General features: G+C 45.7%; 2 protein-coding genes and 1 long non-coding RNA gene across 5 annotated transcripts in view; 2 read left to right on the top strand and 1 right to left on the bottom strand.

Moving 5' to 3' along the window:
• The window catches only part of uvssa (UV-stimulated scaffold protein A), a 483727-nt gene that overhangs the window by 399730 nt on the left and 66806 nt on the right, over nt 1-17191 (top strand). The gene's annotated exons all lie outside the window — the stretch shown is intronic.
• Nucleotides 1-17191, bottom strand: part of sil1 (SIL1 nucleotide exchange factor) — a 29074-nt gene that overhangs the window by 1334 nt on the left and 10549 nt on the right. For all 3 annotated transcript variants that reach the window (XM_060062335.1, XM_060062333.1, XM_060062336.1), the window contains 4 exons: nt 15141-15262; nt 2652-2748; nt 2391-2555; nt 79-300 (listed from right to left, as the gene is read on the bottom strand). In XM_060062335.1, the coding sequence (XP_059918318.1) occupies nt 79-300; nt 2391-2555; nt 2652-2748; nt 15141-15262 (606 nt within the window). The remainder of the gene's footprint in view (nt 1-78; nt 301-2390; nt 2556-2651; nt 2749-15140; nt 15263-17191) is intronic.
• Nucleotides 2744-16110, top strand: LOC132465642 (uncharacterized). Its single transcript, XR_009527652.1, has 2 exons — nt 2744-5714; nt 14475-16110. It is a non-coding gene; the product is annotated as an uncharacterized LOC132465642 (long non-coding RNA).

Genomic DNA, 17191 nt, shown 5'->3' with positions numbered 1-17191 from the left:
GGAGGGGAGGTTTCTTCGGTTGCATAGTTTCTAGATACTGTGCTCTTCTGCCGTCTTTAACGGTGCTCTTCCAACTACCTTCTCTCTCCAGTCATGTTCAGCAGAGTCCAGCAGCTCTGGAACAAGGCTGCACCAGCGGCCCTCCTGCAGTCCGGCACGCAGGGACCCCTTGGAACACTGGTCCAGGGACCCCTTGGAACACTGGTCCGGGGACCCCTTGGAATGCGGGTCCAGGGACCCCTTGGAACGCGGGCCCAGGCGGTCCGGTGACTCGTCTGTGGACACCTTGGAGTGCAGCTCCTTTTGAATAAATGTTCATATGGTTTACGTATGCAAGGAAAAATACAGACCCATTATCATTATTTACATTTTTCGGCTGCATTGGGTTTAAGTACTTGTGGCTTACACTTTTTTGCAAGACCCGTCCCTACATTGGGTTTATGGTGACAGAAATCATAACATAAAACCACTATTTAAGAGGTGCTGTAGGTAAGATGGTCGTAAAGAGAGAGAGACTGATAAGTAGGTGGAAGAGAGGACCTAAGGGCTGATTATGGTCCCACGTTCTCGCAACACAAGGACCACGCAGACGCTTCGACGAGGTCTGAACCTGTTTTGGGTCTGCGTCGGGTTTTTGTGAGCAGACCAATCACAGCCCCTGCTGCTGCGTCGCCTCGACGGAGGGTTAACATTTTTGGGAGGTGCATGTCAGGCCCTTGCGGTGGACGCAAGGAGGGTCCGCAAGGACGTAACGGGTCTGTAACACCCGTGCGTTGCGTGAACGTGGGACCATCAGCCCTTAAACGTAACTACAGCCCCTTTGATGTATTGAAATGAGTGCTGTCAGTTTAACGCGTTATTACCGGCGTTAAACGCAAAACAGCGCACGATTAACGTTCTTTTGGCTTGGCAAACGTAATTTTTTTCACCTGCTGTCTAGCAACAACTAGTCACATTAGAAAAACTACAACACCATACCGGATCTAGCTACACCGGAAACGAAATAACAAGCATGCCGCACAAACTTGTTGGGGCAAGCAAGGATACGGAGCGGGTGTAAAACACCTTAAAAGTGTGCACGAGAGTTCAATGTTGTCATTACGTCTTTCTGACCAATCGCAGTTCAAGGCCCACCTGGGCTGTACCACTTCGGGAAGGGCCGCTCAGTTACTCCCCTCTAGACAAAATCAACTTGGTTATGACGTTGACAGTTTGTAATTTTTGCGTCTGTTGATTGAGTGAGAGGTTGCGGGTACACAGCTCAGGCTGCCTGACGGCGCTGCAAGGAATTTTATAAACGCAATATTGTTATCACGCAGTAATCAGCCCGACAGCCCCGAAATGTTAACGGCCCACCGGGAATTCTCCCGACCCTCCCGATTACCACTCCGCCACCGTGTGTGTGTGTGTGTGTGTGTGTGTGTGTGTGTGTGTGTGTGTGTGTGTGTGTGTGTGTGTGTGTGTGTGTGTGTGTGTGTGTGTGTGTGTGTGTGTGTGCGTTATTCGATAGCCTGGTAATGTGTATAGGCCTACGTACGGTAGGAATATTCATACTGGTTTAAATAATAAATGTTATAGTATTTCCCATCTTTGCTGAGAAAGAGTTTTGTTCGAAAGTTCAGTGATTGAAACAAATGAAAGCCTGGGCTATTGAAGTTTTACGGTAGGCCTACCATGCACCTACCCGATGTCAAGTGGACCGGGTTGAATACACTGCAGATCTCTCTTCTTATATCAATCTTGCCAAATGTATTTTATTACTGTCCTTCTCAACACTCTCTGATCTCACTGAAAGGCTAGTAGCACGAAATGAAGGGATATTTAGAATATAGTTTTTTTTTTGATTAATCGCGAGTTAACTATGACATTAATGCGATTGATCACGATTAAATATTTTAATCGCTTGACAGCACTTATTGAAATAGTCAAATTAATAAAATGACCATGATAAGCAGGCCAACAACGATGTTTTATTAAACTTTTTTTTACCCTTCTTGCATAAATAAAGATTTTTTTTATTTTAACACATTGTTCTCGTAATTAATATGATTAGCTTGATGGTCATGATCAATTCATTTTGATGATAAAACAAATACAAATTTACTCATTCATTATCTGGTCACGTAGCTCCAACATGTTTGTGCATGTGATGATCCTAGAGCAGGCTTCTGCTCTAGTACCTCCTCAGTGATCAGGTCATAGAGTAGGATTCTGTACCTCCTCAGTGATCAAGTCATAGAGTAGGGTTCAGTACCTCCTCAGTGATTAGGTTATAGAGTAGGGCTCTGTACCTCCTCAGTGAGTAGGGTTCAGTACCTCATCAGTGATCAAGTCATAGAGTAGGGTTCAGTACCTCATCAGTGATCAGGTCATAGAGTAAGGTTCTGTACCTCCTCAGTGATCAGGTCATACAGCAGGGTGACGATGCGGACCCTGACAGATCCTCCCTGGTCTTCTCTGAACACCTCTGACAGCACCTGCAGCCCCCCATGGGAGAGGAAGTGGCTCTGGGCAAAGGGGAAGTGACGTAACAGGGATGCGAGCGCAAACAAAGCCTGAGAGTGGGAAGAGGACAGGGAGAAGGTCAATGGGTGGCAGCGTAGTGGACTGTACAGTGTGTATAAACGGTGGTTATACTAATACGTTACTACCTTCTTTTTGACACTGAGGGGCCGCTGTGTACCAAGTAATGTCAACAGCTTCTGGAGGCCTCCTCTCTCCATTGCCTCCACCTGAACTGTAGGGTTACTTTGTGTGTGTGGGGGGGAGGGGGGGCGAAGCAAGATGGAAAAGTAGTATTCAATGTTAAATTTCATTAAATCCTAATATTTTGAAGCCTTACCATCTAAGATCTATGGAAGCAATTTCAGTAAAAATAAAATTAACATGGAATCATCCAATTTACAATTAATTAAATATTAAAATAAAAAGGAAAATAAATTAGAATTTTCTAAAATTGCCCCCGCAATAAAATGGACACCATCATGTGTGGCACGAATTATTTTTATAGTAGCTGTCCTCTATATAGTAGCTCACTGTGTCCTCTCTATAGTAGCTGTCCTCTCTATATTAGCTGTCATCTCTATAGTAGCTCACTGTGTCCTCTCTATAGTAGCTGTCCTCTCTATAGTAGCAGTCCTCTCTATAGTAGCTCTATAGTAGCTCTATAGTAACACACTGGGTCCTCTCTATATTAGCTCACTGTGTCATCTCTATAGTAGCTGTCCTCTCTATAGTAGCTGTCCTGTTTATAGTAGCAGTCCTCTATATTAGCTGTCCTCTCTATAGTAGCTCACTGTGTCCTCTCTATAGTAGCTGTCCTCTCTATAGTAGCTGTCCTCTCTATAGTAGCTCACTGTGTCCTCTCTATAGTAGCTGTCCTCTCTATAGTAGCTGTCCTCTCTATAGTAGCTCACTGTATCCTCTCTAAAGTAGCTGTCCTCTCTATAGAAGCTCACTGTGTCCTCTCTACTTTAGCTGTCCTCTCTATAGTAGCTCACTGTGTCCTCTCTACTTTAGCTGTCCTCTCTATAGTAGCTCACCGTGTTCTGTCTATAGTAGCTGTCCTCTCTATAGTAGCTCACTGTGTCCTCTCTACTTTAGCTGTCCTCTCTATAGTAGCTCACTGTGTCCTCTCTATAGTAGCTGTCCTCTCTATAATGCACTGTGTCCTCTCCCTCTATAGAACTGCAAAAGTTATCTATGAGAATTCCATCTCTGAAACAACTTGAATACGTGAGTCCAGCAAAAGAGTGATTTGCTCCCGGGTGGTATCGCTACAGTTGGAGGGGTTGAAATGCCGTTGAAAATCGTTTGTTTTCTGAACAAATTTTTGCTCCGGTGTGGGTCTTTCTGTTATTAAGTCTAGATAACAACAACTCTAGATAATAAATCTGAAACAATGACCTCCTCACTAGCGGTTAAGTTCCTCGCTGCAGCTGTCATCGTGAAGTAAACCAAGTAGCTAGTTTGTTGATTGGATTCCCTCACAGCGGGCAGAACTTTTCATAAAACGATAATAAAGCCCACCCCTTGAGAGGCAAGAAGATTGGTCAATTTTACTGCCAGTAGAAATAATGGTGTGGTTGAGAGGCCTCGTACACCACCTTCACGAGTTGCTCTTGGAACGTTATTTTCTGGCTTGTAGTAGCACTTATAGCTATACCGTTTGTCTTTGTGGGCATCGTTACACAACAATCGGTCATTGGCCAGTCATTGTTATTGTGTCTCGTTGAATTACTATTACTCGACCTCTACCAATCACAGAGTTGCAAAGCATTTTCCTTCCCAACAACTGCAGTCAGCAGCCTTCTAAGAGGCTGACAAAGGGCTTATTAAATTGAACCTTACTAATTGAATCGGCCGTTTTGAAGGTTTAATTCCTCAGAAACATTTTTGTTTAGATGTTGATTGTAAAATAATTAATGATTAAAATAAATTAGAATATCTAGAATATCTTAGGCCCTTTGTAGAGGGCAATGACAGTTCCCCTCTGATAAATATATAAAGAGGCACCAGCAGATTATTGACTCCAAGTGTGGACTCTGTAAATAATGTCCAAAGCAAACCTGAAGTCAGTCATTAATGTGCATATCACAGTAGAAAAATAAATAAGCACATAATATAATAAGCAATTTATACTGAATGTAAGTTACTTAATCTATATAATTTATAGGGTTAGATCTTTAGATTATCAATCATTTATATTGTTATCTAATTATAAAATAATATTGTAATCTAAGAAATTACACCGTAGACACAATTTAATTAATGTCTATAGTATAACCCCATGAGCACATTCAAAAGGTTTGGTTTCTTCAATAATAGATGTTATGTACATATGTATATATACAGTATTTCATACACTGCCAATTTTGCAGGTTTTCCCACTTACAAAGCATGTAGAAATCTGTCATTTGTATCATAGGTACTCTTCAACTGTGAGTGGCGGAATCTAAAACAAAAATCCAGAAAATCACATTGTATGATTTTTAAGTAATTCATTTGTATTTTATTGCATGAGATAAGTATTTGATACATCAGAAAAGCAGAACTTAATATTTGGTACAGAAACCGTTGTTTGCAATTACAGTGATCATACGTTTCCTGTAGTTCTTGATCAGGTTTGCACACACTGCAGCAGGGATTTTGGCCCACTCCTCCATACAGACCTTCTCCAGATCCTTCAGGTTTCAGGGCTGTCGCTGGCCAATACGGACTTTCAGCTCCCTCTAAAGATTTTCTATTGGGTTCAGGTCTGGAGACTGGCTAGGACCTTGAGATGCTTCTTACGGAGCGACTCCTTAGTTGCCCTGGCTGTGTGTTTCGGGTCGTTGTCATGCTGGAACACCCAGCCACGACCCGTCTTCAATGCTCTTACTGAAGGAAGGAGGTTGTTGGCCAAGATCTCGCAATACATGGCCCCATCCATCCTCCCCTTAATATGGTGCAGTCGTCCTGTCCCCTTTGCAGAAAAGCATCCCCAAAGAAGGATGTTCCCACCTCCATGCTTCACGGTTGGGATGGTGTTCTTGGGGTTGTACTCATCCTTCTTCTTCCTCCAAACACGGTGAGTGGAGTTTAGACCAAAAAGCTATATTTTTGTCTCAGACCACATGACCTTCTCCCATTCCTCCTCTTGATCATCCAGATGGTCATTGGCAAACTTCAGACGAGCCTGGACATGCGCTGGCTTGAGCAGGGGGACCTTGCGTGTGTGGCACCCTGGGTTCAGGATAGTTAGTAGTTCTGCTGAGTTCAACCAGTTTCTGTTAGGTTGGTTGTAAATGCACCAGCCATTCCACTAGGGGGCAGCAGCGCTATGGTACGTATCACCAGAGCTCGAAGAAATAGAATATATCGCGAGTTCTGAATGAAAGACGTTCATTGCGAACTGTTGCCAGAAACGGAATGTGTTTTGTCTGTTACAGGTGAGCTGGTGTTAGTTTTGTGCACAATGATGCTATCAGTTAATAGAATGTAATATAACATGTAAAGGTTAATTATGCCGTTTGTTTAAGTCAGACTCGATGAGTTTGCGGACTACTCATTGGCGCGTAGTAGTAGGTTAGCCGATGTTTCCCTCCAGTAAGGTCATGTGACCACGCAAGAGGATCGTACTGTTGTGTTTTTTGAAGAAATAGAATGTATCGCGAGTTCTGAATGAAAGACGTTCTTTGCGAACTGTTGCCAGAAACGGAATGTGTTTAGCCTGTTACAGAAAACATGATCAAATAAATCGATTGTGAGACCAAGAAATCAACCTCATCATTGAGCCCGTTACATATTTTGCCGAGCTAGCCAGGAGAAGCTGCGTGAAAGTCATCCACGTCTAGCTTCAAAACAAGAGACGAACCTAGAAAAGAATAAAATAATTGAAGACGGAAACAGAGAAGAATGGAGGAGTTACAGGATCAAGTAAGCAAAGCATTGCTTACACTTGGGAAGCCTAAACTCATTGTTGTGTGCCATCATCTAAAGTGTAAGGAGACGGAAACGGGTGGGTTCGAGAGTCTGTCAAGGCGTGCCCTCATTAGGCTAGCAGGGAACACTTTAGAGGAAATGGAAATAAGTGAGGAGGCTGACCTGTTTTTGCAGTACTTGAAAACTCTCCTGCCCTTCATTGAGTATCAGAAAGGTGAGGAGGAAGATCCAGTCCCTCCAAATCCAGATAAGTCAGAACTTGAAAAGTTAAAGCAGCAGTATGATCAACTAAAGAAAGGACAGGAAGAGGAGCTTAAACTGCTGGAGGAGGAAATTGATGCTGCAGGGGAAAGATTAAGGGCCCTATTTTAACGGTCTGAAACGCGAGTGGGAAGCGCAAAGCGCAAGTAGCTTTGTGGGCGGTTCTACGGCGCTATCGCTATTTTACAGGCGGATAAATGACACTTGCGTCGCGGCGCAAGTGTCAAAAGGGTTGGTCTGAAGCAGCCTAGTTACCCGTAGGTGTGGTTTGGGCGTAACGTCCAACAAACCAATGAGAGTGCCAGCTCCCATCCCCTTTAAGAGCCATGAGCGCATTTGAATCGGACGAGTTGATATTTTGACAGCGCGTCTGCAGTCTCCGATGAGACGGATGCACATGAATTTCAAACTGCAAATGGCTCAGTTTATTGCCAAATAATATGGCCTAATTCACACATGGAATAAGGGGTTTTCTTCCACGACTTCAGAAATACTGAGTCCTCAAATAAATTTCGGCAAAGAAAACGTATATGATATAACATATGATATGCGGTAACTGTGGTTCTATTTAATGATATACGCAATACATTATAAACATTGTTTCTTATCAGTATTGTATGCTATCCTAATATGCATGTGTCCCCGCGGTAATAGACATTGCCATTGATTGTATTATGTGTGTGTTTAAACAGAGCACACACGCGCGCGCGCATTCATTCATTCTTTTTAACACTCACTCGCGGTAAAACAATGTTTTTCACGATCAAATACTCATCAATCCTAAAAGTTATGGGCATGTAGTCCTACACGATGTCTCTGTCAAGCAAATATGTGTTTGCTGTACGGTGTTTGCAGATGCATTGATTTAAAAGTACAACTTTTTACCGCTGCATCAGCTGTTCTTTACGAAATAATTTACCAAGAATGTGCGGCTAGGTAGATGGGAGAAGCAAAGTGTATACGCGAGGTGCACAAGCAATCCGTATGCATCGCATGCGCCCTTAAAATAGCATCTGAACAACGCGCCACTGACTTTAAACCAGGTATTTCCTGGTCAGTAGCGCAATGGTATTCAGAAACGGCAAAATACCGTTTGCGCCAGAACACGCCTCCTCCTTCCGCCGAACCACCCCTTGGGGCGCATGATCAATCCCTAATTTACCGGCGAGTGGCGGTGGTGGGAAATGAACGCTCTGCCCCAGTTGTAAACTAGCAACGACACATGCGCCAGTGACTAAGTCACTTGCGCCGGATGCAAGATAGGGCCCTAAAGGTTATTACCACACATGAGAAGAATAACAGAGTCCCTGAGGTGACATTGAGGAGGGAATTTCGGATAGCTGGACTGATTGGGGAGGCAGGACAGCGGGATAAATTGTCGTATATCAGCCTCATGAACCAGATTGAAGCAGGACAGAGAAAAGGACATTCCCAAGCAGATATCATTGAAGCTGTCATCCCAAGCAGATATCATTGAAGCCTATCATTGAGGCCTGCCTCTCAGAGATTTGTTGGAGATTAAGAGAGATCTCACTATTGCCATCTTAAAGACCATATTACGTGGTCACTACAGAGTGGACTCATCCCTGACCTCCTGCACAGGCTGATGACACTGTCACAGGACCCAAAAGAATCAGCACAGGGTTTCCTATTTCGAGCCATTGAGCTGAGAGAAAGGCTATACAAGCTAGGTGATGAGGACGAAGAGGATAAGCTAGGCTCAGATCTGATTCAGAAGCGATTTTTGCGGTCATTGGAGACTGGACTGATAAGTGATGCAGTGAAGTTCCAGCTCCAGCCCTACCTGTGTGACCATCAAGTGAAGGATGAGGTGCTTATAGAGCGTCTCAATGAAGCTGCAAACATGGAAGAGGAAAGACAGCAAAAACTGAGAAAGACAGTACAGCCCCGCCCCTCCAGAATGAGTGAGCTTCAAATGAACCTGCCCCCTGACCTTCCACGGTCTGCATCCGGAAACGAAGCACAGCTACACCATGAAGCGGGGAGCATGACTGAGAAAATTGAGACCTCCAGCAAAAACAAGAAATGCCAAGCACGCTGCAAAGACCAAGACACAGAGTCAAGTAAGCAGATGGAAGACCTTAAGGCTGAAATACTGGAAATGAAAAAGGTTTTCCTGGAGACTGTAGGGGCAAGTAGACAACAACCACTGCCAGGTTCATCCATGAACACTCCCCGCTATAGGCCACCTGGATGCAGAGACTGTCAGGAGTCCCAGAAGGGGGAGTCATGTAATCACTGCTTCAGGTGCGGGCAAGAGGGTCACCTCTCCCGAGGCTGAAGACAGAAGAGAGATCAGGGAAACGGAAGGGGGCTGCCTGGACGGGACCGCCGGTAGCCCCACATCAAAGGTTATGCAGCAACACAGCCAAGCGGACAACTTCGAAAGGTCTGCGGAAAGACAACACACACTTTGATCACCAAACTCCTGTCATCTCCCCTAAAGCCTACTCCACAGTGGAATGCAGTTCTGTAAGTTACCTACCCCCTCAACGCAAGGCCAAGTTAATTAATCTCATCGGTGAGAGATGCCTTATACAGTGCCTATTAGATGATGTGCCTGTGGAGGCCCTGTGGGACACCGGCGCACAAGCCAGTCTTATTAATGAGGAATGGAGAAAGAGTCACCTACCCCATTGTGCAGTGCGCCCCATCGAGGAGTTATTAGGTCCAGGTACTTTAATTGGCCTTGCTGCAAATCAGACTGAAATACCCCTGGATAGAGGTAGAATTCAAGTTAGCCCAAGGTCAGAATTCAGCAGAGCCACTATTTGCCCCGATGTTGTCTCTAGGGACGTAAATGTGGCCGAGCAGCCTATAATTGGGTTTAATGTCATTCAAGCAATAATAAGTGGGGGTGATGACAGACAGACGTCGTCACAGATGATCCAGAAACTAAGTCAAGCTTTTGCTGTGACCTGCAAGACTGCTAATTTAGTGATGGATTTAATAAGAGATGATTCAGACTGTGAAATCGGAACAGTTTGTTCTGGCAAGACGACAATTCGTCTGGCTGCAGGAAAGGTGACCACAGTGTATGTAAGAGCATGTGCTGGAAAACAGTTCAAAGGCCAAAGCCTGCTATTTGTCCCATGTGACCTGCCTGACCTACCCGAGGGCGTAGCTGTAGAAGAGGGTTTAGTTACAGTGACATCAGGAAAATCGAGGCTGGTCCCAGTCCCAATCACAAACACAAATAAATTTGACGTCACAGTTACTCCACGCACAGTCCTGGGTCACCTGCAAGCAGTGAAAACAGCGTATGCAGTCCAGTCCGAACAGCTGACTCTCTCTGGAAAAGAAATTGGAGATAAGCCACAAGTCAGCCAGAGAAATGCAGACCCGAACAAAGAAACAAAACAAAAGCCAAGCCAGTGGGACCCACCAGTTAACCTGGATCACTTGGAACCGTTGCAACAAGAAATGGCAAGGCAGTTGTTGCGAGAAGAGTGTCATGCATTTGCGTATGATGGAGATGACATTGGGTCTATCCCATCCCTGAAGTTACACATCACACTTGACACCACTCCAGTAAAGAAATCCTACATGTCGGTGCCCAAGCCTCTCCACCAGGAAGTTAAAGAATACATTCAAGACCTACTGAACCGTGGCTGGATTACACAGTCAAGGTCACCATACGCCTCGCCTATCGTATGTGTCAGAAAAAAAGATGGCAGTCTGCGGCTATGTTGTGACTATCGTGAGTTAAACAGGAAGTCAGTACCTGACTGCCACCCAATTCCCAGAATACAAGACATGCTGGACTCTCTTACTGGTAGCTCATGGTTTTCAGTCCTGGACCAGGGTAAGGCCTACCATCAAGGCTTCTTAGATGAGCAGAGCCAACCCCTAACAGCTTTCATCACGCCTTGGGGTTTATACCACTGGACTAGAATCCCATTTGGCCCAAGCTCGGCCCCTGCCGAATTTCAAAGAAACATGGAGGAGTGTTTGAGTGGCCTAAGAGATGTCATGTGTCAACCGTACCTGGATGATAACCTGGTACATAGTTCCAGCTTCGAGGGTCATCTCCAGTGCATCCGAACAGAGCGATACCAGAAGCATGGTGTCAAACTGAGTCCAGGCAAGTGTGAAGTATTCAAGAGGAAGGTGCGCTTTCTAGGACGCATGGTGTCAGGCGATGGATATACCATGGACCCAGCAGAAATAGCCCCTGTACAGGCCTTAAAAGAAAGGACCCCTGCAACAGTGGGTGACCTGAGAAAACTGCTAGGATTTCTCGGCTACTACAGAACATTCATACCAAACTTTTCCAGGTTAGCAAAACCGCTGTATCAGCTGCTGTCATCCACTCAGGCCAAGCTGACGTCTGTACCAAGGGGAAAAGACAAGAAAGGAGTGAACACAAGAAACAAAGGTAATTTGCCCCCAAATTGCCCCATTGACTGGACACAAAGCCATCAAGAAAGGCTGCACTCTCTCATTGACAAGTTGACTGTGCCGCCCATCTTAGGCTACCCAGATCTCACTGAGCCCTTTATACTTCACTGTGATGCATCACAAGAAGGGCTGGGAGCAGTCCTTTACCAAAGACAGAAAGGGAAAATGGTGGTAATAGGATATGGTTCACGAACACTGACACCGACTGAAAATAATTACCATATGCATTCAGGCAAATTAGAATTTCTAGCACTCAAATGGGGTGCCTGTGAGCGCTTTCGGGACTACCTTTACCACGCACCACATTTCACTGTCTATACAGACAACAATCCTTTGACTTATGTCCTCTCAACAGCCAAATTGAATGCCACAGGGCATCGCTGGGTTGCTCAGCTGGCAGACTTTAATTTCTCTGTTAAGTACCGCCCAGGCAGGTTCAATGCCGACGCTGATGGCCTTTCTAGAATGCCTTTAGACATGGACATGTTCATGCGGCAGTGCACGGAGGAGATCAGCCAAGAAGCGATAAGTGCCTCTGTAGATGGTGTGTCAGTGCGGGAAGAGGAACCTCCCACATGGGCCTGTACGGTGAAGGTGGAGTCTCTAAGTTTGCTGAGTGATGGATCTTGGACAGGCCTGAGTAAGCCTTTGACATCCCAACAGCTTGTGGAGTGTCAAGAAAAAGATCCTGTCATAGGGCCAGTCATGGAATTAAAAAGGAAAAACCAGCGTCCATCAGCCAGATCATCTACCTCAGAATATCCAGGTGTGCGGGCGCTTCTGTGTCAGTGGACTAAACTGTATCTCAACTCCGAAGGTGTGCTCTACAGACGATCAGGAAACCGGCATCAGCTGGTTCTCCCGAGTGAGTATTGTCAGACTGTTTTCTCTGAGTTGCACAAAGAAATGGGGCATCCAGGGGTAGACAGAACTTTAGACTTGATTAGGGAATGGTTCTATTGGCCTCGGATGCAAGAGGAGGTGGAACATTTTGTTATGCATGCCTGTGAGTGTTTGAAAAGGAGAAGGCCGCAAAAGCAAACAAGGGCACCCCTAGTTCCAATCGTCACCACACGCCCATTCGAATTTGTGTCAATGGATTTCCTCCATCTGGAAACATGCAAGAATGGCTATGAATACATCCTTGTAGTTATGGACCACTACACACGGTTTGCGCAGGCTTATGCCACAAAAAATAAGGCAGCAAAAACTGTTGTGGAAAAAGGGTTCAAACACTTTGCACTTCGCTTTGGTTTTCCAGAGAAGATGCACCATGACCTGGGCAGAGAATTTGAAAATCGTCTAATGGCCCAGCTGGAGAGATGTTCCGGGGTGCGAGGTTCTCATACAACCTGTTATCATCCTCAAGGTAACGGACAGGTAAAGCGTTTCAATAGAACACTGTTGTCAATGCTGCGTACCTTAACCGATGAAGAGAAAACTGATTGGAAGAACTCCCTTGAGAAAATGGTGCATGCATACAACTGCACACGCAGTGAGGCAACAGGTTTTTATACTACCTGCTGTTTGGTCGCTCTCCCCGCTTGCCCATTGATATCCTGTTCAATTTAGGATCAACCGAGACTCAGGAGAGTTATTCAGAGTATGTACTAAACTGGCATGCCAGAATGCGTCAGGCATATGAGATTGCTTCGAGGACAGCTTCCAAAGAAGCTTCAAGAGGGAAACTGTCGTATGACAAGAAAATCCATGGAAGTGATCTGCAGCCAGGGGGAAGAGTTCTCGTCCGAAACCTGTCTCAAAGGGGAGGCCCGGGCAAGCTGAGATCCTATTGGGAGGATAAAGTCCATCTGGTGCTGAAACTGAGGAACAATGGCAGTCCGGTCTATGAAGTTATGGCGGAAAGCGGTGGAAAGAAAAGGGTGCTCCACAGAAACCTGCTGCTCCCATGTGACAGTTTGCCATTTGATAAACCGGAGAATGACAGGCAGAACGTGGGCCGACGACAACAGACGGACTCCAACACCAAGAGGGAGGGACATGTGAGGAAGGTAAACAGAAGACAAACGCAACCAGCTGAACATACAGGCAGTGAAAGTGAAGATGAGTGCAAGTATGTTTACAGGTTTTCTCACAAGAGACGTCATTCTGGAGAAAACAGTGCACTGAATCCAGCTGCAACGACCTTTGTTCCTGATCTTGAAATGGAAGCAGAACCACTGGAACAAGAGGCGAGTGATGCAGAAATACAAGAGACAGTGGACCTGGACATACCGGAAGAAGAGGCTCCATACCCGGAAAGAGATGACGAACCAGACTCGACGCAAGCATCTGATAAAGAGCCTGATCCGCAATCTGTGAATACCTACCAACAGAGAATACGGCGTCGGCCAAGGCTGCTGACCTATGGGGAACTAGGTAAACCATCTGTGGTGGAAGCAGGCATGAACAATCTGCAGATGAACTCCAAGGTTCCATCAGTTTACACTTTGTGGCGCCCCTGGACCGGGATGGACAGTGAGGTACAAGGGTGAATGGAGATATGTTATCTCAATTGTGGTATTTCAGGAATACTTCAATTACTTGAAGAATGTACTTTGAGAAAGGGGGAGAAAAGTTCCAGGTGATAACTGAAGCCCTTGAGTCTGGGCAAGGATATTGATGTATTATTGCTGTGGATAATAAGGTACATTAATGCGTAGAAATGTCAGAGACATTTTAGTTTGAGGGGGAGAGTGTGGCACCCTGGGTTCAGGATAGTTAGTAGTTCTGCTGAGTTCAACCAGTTTCTGTTAGGTTGGTTGTAAATGCACCAGCCATTCCACTAGGGGGCAGCAGCGCTATGGTACGTATCACCAGAGCTCGAAGAAATAGAATGTATCGCGAGTTCTGAATGAAAGACGTTCATTGCGAACTGTTGCCAGAAACGGAATGTGTTTTGTCTGTTACAGGTGAGCTGGTGTTAGTTTTGTGCACAATGATGCTATCAGTCAATAGAATGTAATATAACATGTAAAGGTTAATTATGCCGTTTGTTTAAGTTAGACTCGATGTGTTTGCGGACTACTCATTGGCGCGTAGTAGTAGGTTAGCCGATGTTTCCCTCCAGTAAGGTCATGTGACCACGCAAGGGGATCGTACTGTTGTGTTTTATGAAGAAATAGAATGTATCGCGAGTTCTGAATGAAAGATGTTCATTGCGAACTGTTGCCAGAAACGGAATGTGTTTTGTCTGTTACAGAAAACATGATCAAATAAATCGATTGTGAGACCAAGAAATCAACCTCATCATTGAGCCCGTTACACGTGCGCTGCAGGATTTTAATCCATGACGGTGTTACTAATGGTTTTCTTTGAGACTGTGGTCCCAGCTCTCTTCAGGTCATTGACCTGGTCCTGCCATGTAGTTCTGGGCTGATCCCTCACCTTCCTCATGATCATTGATGCCCCATGAGGTGAGATCTTGCATGGAGATCTTGCACGGTCTCCCCAGACCGAGGGAGATTGACCGTCATCTTGAACTTCTTCCATTTCTAATAATTGCGCCAACAGTTGTTGCCTTCTGACCAAGCTTCTTGCCTATTGTCCTGTAGCCCATCCCAGCCTTGTGCAGGTCTACAATTCTATGCCTGATGTCCTTACACAGCTCTCTGGTCTTTGCCAGTGTGGAGAGGTTGGAGTATGTTTGATTGAGTGTGTGGACAGGTGTCTTTTATACATGTAACAAGTTCAAAAAGGTGCAGTTAATACAGGTAATGAGTGGAGAACAGGAGGGCTTCTTAAAGAATAACTAACAGGTCTGTGAGAGCTGGAATTCTTACTGGTTGGTAGGTGATCAAATACTTATGTCATGCAATAAAATGCAAATTAATTACATAAAAATCGTACAATTTGATTTTCTGGATTTTTGTTTTAGATTCCTTCTCTCACAGTTGAATTGCACCTATGATAAAAAATGAGAGACCTCTAAATGCTTTGTAAGTGGGAAAACCTGCAAAATCGGCAGTGTATGAAATACTTGTTCTCCCCACTGTATATCCATATAGATACACATACTGTATACAACACGGTACCTGGCCAATGCAGATCCCAGGACGAACGCGGAGCGGTCCTGCAGCCTGAAGTCAGAGCTGTTGAGACCTCCTAGAAGGAGCTGTAGTCCCCCCATGGAGCACAGCGTCTGGGCATTATCCACCTACACACAAACAACACACATACACATGCACACACACGTTTTTTTAGTAGATCATTGTCCAAAATAATAAAAAGAAATGTTCTGCAACTGTAGCAACTAACATCAGGGTTTAAGAGGATGGCAACCATAATATATAATATAATAATATATGAAGCTGAAATACTGCTTACCATTTGGAGATGGTGTTTTTATGTTGCAGTGTACAATGGGGCGCGATGCAGTTAAGCTAAGTCAATCTATAAGAATGTAACACTTTAATTAAACAATTAGTTTAGGTTTTAAATTTGTTTCCACCTGAATTAAAATTGTATATGTGCTACCGCGTTGTCACCCAACCAAGGGTGGGCTACAACAGAGGTGGTATAAAATAGGTCCCACATAAAGGGGCGACCATCATGTGCTGCGTGGGCGGGACCTAAGGTCTACGCACTCCACGACAGAAAGACCCCCAGTCTGCAGAACCGACACCCAGATATTGTTCCTGTGATATAATTCACAAAGCCAGCATGTCACACCGCGGTCACTTGCCCTTCCTCCTGTGTCACCGGTCTGGTGACTCCCCTGATTCCTGATTGTTTCCACCTGTGTCTCCCATCCTCATGTGTATATAGGCTTTGTCTTCCCTTGTCGTTGTTGCCAGAGTATTTTGTTCGTCACGGTCCATGTACCTCCAGCTCCTGACCCAGCCTTGTTATTGCCACGACCTGAACCAAGAATCAGAGTTGAGTTCTCGCTTCTCGTTTTTTTCCACGTAAGCATGATTATCGTTTCTTGTGTTTTGTTAAGTTTTTGATCACTTGTTTTGACGAGAGGACAGGGAGTCCGAAATAAAGTTTGTTTGGACGGTTCGCCCTTCTGCATCTGAGTCCTCTTTCAAGAGCCCGCCTGACAGAATACTCTGGCCAGATATGGACTCAGCAGAGGCAGCACGTGTGTCCAGCGCCCTACGCGCCCAGGAAGCCTGTCTTACACGCCAGGAGGAGTTCCAGACGGCGATGGCTTCACAGATGGGGCAGGTTTCGACACAGCTGCAGGACATAATTGGCCAGCTCACTTGCCAGACCGCTCCGGCACCGCTTCCGACCCCGGAAGTAACGCCGACTTTCCCCATTCCGCTTATCGGAGCGGGCAGTAAGTTGGCTCCCCCAGCGCGATACGCCGGAGAGAAAAGCGATAAAAAAATATATTTTTTATTGACTGTTCTATTCTTTTTGGATTAAATCCTCTTGCGTTTCCCACAGACCGGTCCAAAGTAGCGTTTATGATTTCTCACCTGAACCGGGAAAGCTAAGACTTGGGTTGCCACTGAATGGGGGAGGGGCTCGTCCGTTTGCCTTTCCCTCGCAGACTTTCAAGCAGCACTCTCCAGAACTTTTGATCCGGTAACCATGAGCAGTGAGAAGGCACAAGAACTAAGTAGCCTTAAGCAAGGCAGCGGCTCTGTGTGTGACTATGCCATTCGCTTCGGCAGGCTGGCGGGGGATAGCGGGGGGATAGCGGGGGGATAGCGGGTGGAACGCGGTTGCCCTCTATGATTTTTTTTTTTTTTAAAGGACTTAGCCCCAGTATCCAGGACCTTCTCGTTCCCTTGGATTTACCCACCGACGTGGATGAACTCATCGCCCTCGCGATCCGGACGGACAACAGACGCACCCAGCTCCGGCGGCAATGGGACGGGAGATCTACGAATGCAGAGAGTCAGCTTCGCCCTCAACCTTCACCAGGAGCAGCTCTTCACTCTTCACCGCAGGACCAGCTCCATCCGTCGGCTGTCGCAGGGGAGGAGGAACCCATGCAGCTGGGGAGGGCTCGACTATCTCCGGAGGAGCGGAGAAGACGTCAACTGGAGGGCAGATGCTTTTTTTGTGGAGAGACCGGTCATCTCATCGCCTCCTGTCCGACCAAGAAATCCCTAGCAGTGAGCCACAT

The sequence above is a fragment of the Gadus macrocephalus genome, chromosome 10 (genome assembly GCF_031168955.1).
Source record: "Gadus macrocephalus chromosome 10, ASM3116895v1".
In the NCBI taxonomy this organism is placed as follows: domain Eukaryota; kingdom Metazoa; phylum Chordata; class Actinopteri; order Gadiformes; family Gadidae; genus Gadus; species Gadus macrocephalus.
The sequence above is the reverse complement of the archived record's forward strand: the minus strand, read 5'-3'. Positions and strand labels throughout refer to the sequence as shown.